General features: G+C 36.7%; 2 protein-coding genes across 2 annotated transcripts; one reads left to right on the forward strand and one right to left on the reverse strand.

The window, feature by feature from the left end:
- Positions 773 to 1,870, forward strand: LOC107648387 (ethylene-responsive transcription factor RAP2-11). The gene has a single exon (XM_016352270.2). It carries the CDS (start codon positions 957 to 959, stop codon positions 1,728 to 1,730), a length of 774 nt encoding a protein of 257 aa, XP_016207756.1. The 5' UTR covers positions 773 to 956; the 3' UTR covers positions 1,731 to 1,870.
- On the reverse strand, positions 2,973 to 3,818 carry LOC107647365 (uncharacterized mitochondrial protein AtMg00810-like). The gene has a single exon (XM_016351441.1). The coding sequence runs from the start codon at positions 3,816 to 3,818 to the stop codon at positions 2,973 to 2,975; it is 846 nt and encodes a 281-aa protein (XP_016206927.1).

The following is a 7,294-nucleotide window of genomic DNA, read 5'->3' on the forward strand; positions in this document are numbered from 1 at the left end:
AAACGTAATTCGCGAGTTGGTTCGGATTATTGCTAGTAAAAAAGAGCAAGTCTAGTTAGTAAATCTAGTTTGGCTCATATAATTTGTGAGTTAAATGAGTTTGAATTGAGAGGATACGAGTTAGCGCCTTTGACTGTTTTTTTTTTTTCTCTCTTTTTAGGTCAATAAAGTCTCGGTATACAAAATTTTTTTTATTATCTAATTTTTTTATTTGTACGAATATGGAGTAAATAAGATTGTTAAAATTATGAATTAATTTTTTTACAGAAAGAAAAAAGTTGAGACAAACGAATTTTGATTTGCTATTCGATTTCGTGACGAGTGATCTAACTTTAGGTTAAATGGTTGTACATTAGGGAGGGTTGAAAGGGTGTGATTCTATATGTGGGGTTTAATACTGTACAAAGGAAGTGGGAGATTTTGGGATGTAATTTGAGACATTGTAAGATTTCTTATTCACTGCATTTTGAGCTGTGTAACCGTTTCTACTTTTGGGATTTGATGCACGCGCTATTCTTTGTGATTTAGTATCAATTCTAGACCATTTCAAAACCATAGTTACTCACTTGTAAAGTTTAATAAATAATGGACTGTTTACCATATAAGATTTATTGGTTAATTAGTAATATTCTTTTAAAAAAAATTACATCAATTGATTCTCTTTTTGATGTATACAGCCAAAGCTCGACTCTTTCAGTAATGCTATGCCCAGAAAAGACAACTATAAGAGCGTCATTAATTCTTGAAATTTTGAAGGTTAACTTGTCTGCATCACAAAAAACTTATACTAATATTCTTTCAACAAATTAACAAATTACCAAATTTAAATACAACATGCATGTAATAACTTATTCAAAAAGCTTAGCAACTTTTTCATACATATATATAGAAACCCCAAATGGTTGCCAACAACAACACAAACATTAAGGAATAATCCTAAACCCTATACTCCCCAGATGGAAATTCATTTCCAGCAACCAAATCTTGAGCATAATAACAAAAGTAACAAGAAGAATCCAGGAATTGGGATCAGCAAAGGAAACAAATTCAAAGGAAGAAGCAAAACCAACAACAACAACACTGGAAACAAATTTGTTGGAGTGAGGCAGAGGCCTTCAGGGAGATGGGTGGCAGAGATCAAGGACACAACACAAAAGATAAGAATGTGGCTCGGAACATTCGAGACGGCTGAAGAGGCGGCCAGAGCCTACGACGAAGCCGCCTGCCTCCTCCGCGGATCAAACACTCGGACTAACTTTATCACTCATGTCTCCACGGATTCTCCCCTGGCTTCACGCATCAGGAACCTTCTCAACGACAAAAAAGGCATCAAAAAACAAGAAAACAGTGTTGTTGCTTGCGCCCCAAGAATCCTTGGCAGTTCTAGCTCAAGTTCAACAAACAATGATAAAATTGAGAAGTCTGTTCCACAAGTAGTGCGTGATGATGCTTATAAACCGGACTTGAGCAGCTGCGAGATGAATCCACAACAAAGTAATAGTTTCTGGTGGGATTTCGGACCCATCTTCGACCGCCTTCCGTTTGCTAATCATTTACTTGACGGCACAACTGACATGGAGCTTCTGGAATTTGAAAGAATGAAGGTTGAAAGACAAATTTCAGCTTCACTTTATGCCATTAATGGAGTTCACGAGTACATGGAAACTCTTCAGGAATCTAATAACGAACCTATTTGGGATCTTCCACCTTTGTGCTCCTTATTCTGCTAATAATCATGGACCTCCTAATCATCCTGCATATTATCATTACAGTCCCTTCTTTTTTTTTTCCTTGATTATAAACTTGAAGGAAGAGTGGAGGGTCTCTTAATTGTGTCGATTGGAATTCCAAGAACAGAAGGTTTCGTTTTGGAAAATATTTTTTTTTGTTTCGATTTCTTGGTTTTGAATTTAATTACAAAAATGCACTTGTTTTTGATTTTGTTTATGGGTTTCAAAAATGTTATGTATGCATATTATAAAAATAAAATTTTTAAAATCAAATATCCAAATTTTGATATGTATATTTCTAGTTTTCTGATACCTTTGTAAACGTTAGCAAGAAGATCCATGAGCTGAATGTCAAATTAGGGTATCGATATATAACAGCACTTTCTTTTTCAATAATGATGATGCAGAAAGTCTAACAAGCATTTATGTCAATGTGATTTTTCTGCCGAAAGATCATTATATATGTAAACTATAAAGCTTATTGAAGTCTCTTTCACTTTCTCTCTCTCTCTCTCTCCGTTTCTTGGGTGGAATATGTCAGTGTGACTATCTAGACTTTTAGGCAAATTATTAAGCAAATTGATGGAATCTTGGACTTTAGGGCCTAGATAAAATTAAACAGATAATTACATTCCCTTGAAACCTTCCAGAGCCAAATACTAGTCTTTCTTTATTAATAGTGGGTAATATAAAAGATACTCTAAATTTTATAAGATTTTGGTCCAAAGCTTTTCCATATATGCATTGGCCATGATTAGAACAAAAAATTATATATAGCTACTTGAAGTTATTATCATGTACCAAAAAGCTTAGCAAGTGAACAATAATTCACATGACAGAATCACAGATGACTGATTCCGAAGCTTTGATTTTCCTTTAAGGAGGAGTGATATGTAATTAATTAAGATGAAATGATATTTGTGCCAAATGATCGTAAATCAGAGAACAAGCTACTTATTCTTCAATCTACAATCTCCATGTTCCTCCATTTACGCTCACTGCACCATGTTAAATTGCATGTGAGATTGGAGAAGAACACATGATCAGAGAAAGAGAGAAGAAATTAGGTAATAAAACTTACATTAATGAAGAGTCTCAAAGAATACAAGTTTTATGACTATCTATTTATAGCTACACTAACCGTCACGCTAACTAACTCTGTATACTTCACTAACTAACTCTGTACAACTTACCAACTATACAACTAACTGACATTAAATAACAGTAGTGGCAATAATGCTATCAAGTAACACCCTCCTGTAAGCTTGCATTGTTGGGGGAGAAAAGGTTCAACAATCCAAGCTTAGAATATGCAGCATGAAAGGGACCCGGAGCAAGGGACTTTGTAAGAATATCTGCTGCTTGATTGTGGGTTGAAATGGGGAGAAGGTGGATCAGTTTTTCTTGTAGCTTGTCACAAACTATGTGGCAATCAGCTTCTATATGCTTTGTTCGCTCGTGAAATACAGGATTGATGGCAATATAGATTGCTAAATTGATGTCACAGTATATATTGATTGGTTTTTGAATTGGAGCACCAAGATCATGAAGAACATAGGTTAACCACTGAGCTTCTCGGGTTGCCAACGCCAAAGCTCGATATTCAGCTTCAGAAGAGAAGGTTGCAACTGTGAGTTGTTTCTTACTTTTCCATGTTACCAAAGAGGGTCCTAGGTAGAAGCAATATACAGAAGTAGACCTGCGAGAATCAGGGCACCCGGTCCAATCAGAATCCGAGAAACCGGTGAGGTGCAAGTCCGACTTTGCCGAGAAGAAGAGACCTGTAGATGGGGATCCCTTCACATAGCGCAGTACTTGATGAGCTGCCTTTAAATGTGCATTGGTAGCACAATCCAGAAACTGACTAAGCTTGCCAATTGTATAGCTAATGTCAGGTTTGGTATTAGACAAGTATAGAAGTTTGCCAATGATTCTTCTATACTGAGTAGAAATCATGAAGCAATTCCCCAACACCTTTGCTGAGTTTTGCTCCATAGTAAATGGGAGTGGTGGCTGGTTTACAACCTTCAAATCCAGTTTCTTTGAGCAGATCAAGGACATACTTTCTTTGATACAAAGCAATTCCATTTTCTGATCTTGCCACTTCCAATCCAAGGAAATATTTCAAATTTCCTATGTCTTTAATTTTAAATCTGTCATGAAGGATTCTCTTGACTGATTCAATTTCATTTAAATCATCATCCGCTAGTACCAGGTCATCCACATATACAAGAATTACTGTAAATTCCAAAGAAGTTTGTTTGGTAAATAAACTATAATTTGATTTGCATTGAGTATAATTCATCTCAAGCAAGACATATTTTAGTTTGTAGTTTCACTGCCTGCTTGCTTGTTTCAGTCCATACAAGGACTTCTCAAGTTTGCAAACCTGCCCTGATGAAGCTTCTAAGCCTGGGGGAACCTACTTATATACTTCTTCTTCGAGTTCTCCATGCAGGAAGGCCGTGTTTACATTAATTTGTTTGAGATACCAGCCCTTGACTGCTGTAATGGCCAACACAATTCTCAATGTCCCCAGCTTTACTACAGGACTAAAAGTGTCTCTGTAGTCAATACCAACTACTTGGGTAAAACTCTTGGCAACAAGCCTGGCCTTGTGCCTTTCAACCATTCCATCAGGGTGATATTTGGTGCGAAACACCCATTTACAACCAATTGCCTTTTTACCAAATGACAAGGAGGTTAGCTTCCATGTCTTGTTTTCCTCTAAAGCAAGTAGCTCAGCTTGAATAGCCTCTTGCCAACAGACTTGAGTTATAGAATCCTCATAGCTTTTAGGTTCTAAATTTTGAATAGCAAGAGAGAATGCAAGATGCATAGGAGAAAGTCTAGAATAGGACAGAACATTTGAAATTGGATACCTTTGAGCAATGAGCAGGGAATTGGATGGAGAAGTGCGGATGGTCTTACATTTATAGTTTGCCAAATATGAAGGAGCTCTAGTATGCCAAGTGGACCTCCTTATCCCAGCAGTTTCAGGCACGAGTTGACAAGGGACATGTGAAGAACCTATGTCTACATGATCATGTGATGCAGATGCAAATGTTGATGCAGAACCTGTGTCTATATGATCATGAATTTCTGCATAAGGCAAGACATCCTCACTATCACTCAAATTATGAGGTGCTTCATCAAGTTGAGTTTTTAAATTTAGTTGATTCACATTATCTCGAGGGTTGGAATTATTCTGATTTAGAATTTGAATTTCGTTTCCATCCAAAAAGCTATAATCAAAGTGATGAGATAAGTTCGCTGGAAATTTAGAAGTGACTTTGTTACTAGAAACTGATTTGTGAGATACTGATTTGTGACAATAAGGAAAATAGTTTTCATAAAACTGCACATCTCGAGATAGAAAAATTTCTCGAGTTTGCAAATCGAATAGCAAATAGCCCTTTATACCCTCCTTGAATTCAAGATGCAGACATTTTCTGGCTCTTGGATCAAGTTTACCTTAATGTCTATTAAGAGTCCTAGCATAGGCTAAGCAACCAAAGACTTTGAAATTTAAAATATCTGGTAGACACTTGTAGATAACTTGGTAAGGAGATTGATTTTTCAAAAAAAGAGTGCATAATCTGTTTATTAGATAAACTGCATGCCCAACACTATAATACAAAACTGATTTTGGTAAATGAGCATGAATCATGAGAGCACGAGCCACAGCAAGAATGTGCTGATGCTTGCGCTCAACAATCCCATTCTGTTGTGGCGTTTCCACATAAGTTCTTTGGTGTGTGATACCAGTAGAGCTGTAAAATGTAGGCATTAAGAATTCAGGGCCATTATCTGTGCGAATTGTCTTGACGCTTGCAGAAAATTGAGTTTTAGCAAAAACAACAAAGTCCTTAACCAATTGAGAAGATTCAGCTTTAGTTTTCATGAATAAAATCCAAGTAAAACGAGAACAGTCATCTACTATAGTAAGGAAGTAACATTTTCCAGTAAAAGAGGGAATGGACACAGGTCCCCAAATGTCAATATGAAGAATGTCAAACACAGCAGCTACTACATTTGAACTAACAGAAAATGGTGATATCTTTTGTTTACCTACATGACATGAATGACAAGGTGTGTCACTCTGTCTACAATCAATGAATTTAAAATACTTGTGCAATGCAACTAGCCTATCATGTGATGGATGCCCTAGTCTAGCATGCCACAAGGAGCCTGAAATGTGATGGTTGCCAGAAATTGCTGTGATATGAGGGAGAGTCCTGATTTCCTTGTGCAGAATGTAGAGACCATCAACATTACTAGCTGCACCAATCATCCTCAAAGTGTGCAGATCCTGGATCTCATAATCTTTGTCAGTAAAATGCATTTTACAATGCAATGATGCAGTGAGCTTTGAAACCGAAATAAGTTTGAAATTGAAGGTAGGGATGAACAATGCGTTTGTAAGGTAAAGATCATTAGAAAACACAATAGTTCCCATGATGTAACTTGTTGTGAGAGCACCATTGGGTAATCTAACAACAATGGGATCTATCTTGAAATAATTTTGAAAATCTGCCAAGGAATATGACACATGGTCTGTAGCACCAGTATCTATACCCCAAGGCTTGTGTTTCTGAGTCGAAATGTTTAGAGCCATGATATGAGATTCAAAATACAAAATGTGAACCATTCTACCTTTATGAGGTGAAGGATTATTTTTGGCTGAAATCTGGCTAATGCTATGAGAATGAGATTGATCTTGTCTGCTGAACAACTAGAAGCGCTTCTCTTTGCTCTGGAGTGAATTCATTAATGGTCGGTTCACTCCTTGCTAGTTGATGAACACTGAGATTGTCATTATCATCCTTAGAAGCATCAGCTGCTGTCAAGCAATTAAGAACAGGATTTTTCTTATCAAATCGAGGCTTGAAGTTTGGTGGATAACCATGCTTCTTGTAGCAATCATCCACCTGCTGAACAACTTCTCTTTGCTCTGGAGTGAATTCATTAATGGTCGGTTCACTCCTTGCTAGTTGATGAACACTGAGATTGTCATTATCATCATTATCATCCTCAGCTGCTGTCAAGCAATTAAGAACAGGATTTTTCTTATCAAATCGAGGCTTGAAGTTTGGTGGATAACCATGCTTCTTGTAGCAATCATCCACCATGTGTCCACTCTTTTCACAATGGGTACATTGCAACTTATTTCACCCTTTGTTAGATTGACTTATGTTTCCTTTTCCTTTTCCTTTCACTTCATTCTGAGAAGAAGAGTGATGCACCACTATTTCGTGGTACATTTTGTACTTAACTGAGTGGATTTTATCCACTAAACTCACACTTATTCATATAATTCGTATGTTTTACATTTTCCTTCCTAATTCTATGCTATAGTTGAAAACATGTTTCCTAGGCCTTTAAATTGTCAATTTCTAATTATCCTTTATCACCATTCGATTCCGTGATCTGTGTGTTAAGTGTTTTCAGGCTTTATAGGGCAGGAATGGCTTAGAGAAGGGAAAGAAAACATGTAAAAGTGGAAGGAACGCAAGAAAATGAAGTTTTGAGAAGCTGGCAACGACGCATACGTGTGACTGACA

This window comes from Arachis ipaensis, chromosome B06 (genome assembly GCF_000816755.2).
Source record: "Arachis ipaensis cultivar K30076 chromosome B06, Araip1.1, whole genome shotgun sequence".
Lineage (NCBI taxonomy): Eukaryota > Viridiplantae > Streptophyta > Magnoliopsida > Fabales > Fabaceae > Arachis > Arachis ipaensis.

Bases quoted from the DNA above. Each gene is read 5' to 3' on its own strand.
- LOC107647365 (XM_016351441.1), bottom strand. From the start codon at position 3,818: ATGGAATTGCTTTGTATCAAAGAAAGTATGTCCTTGATCTGCTCAAAG.
- LOC107648387 (XM_016352270.2), top strand. From the start codon at position 957: ATGGAAATTCATTTCCAGCAACCAAATCTTGAGCATAATAACAAAAGT.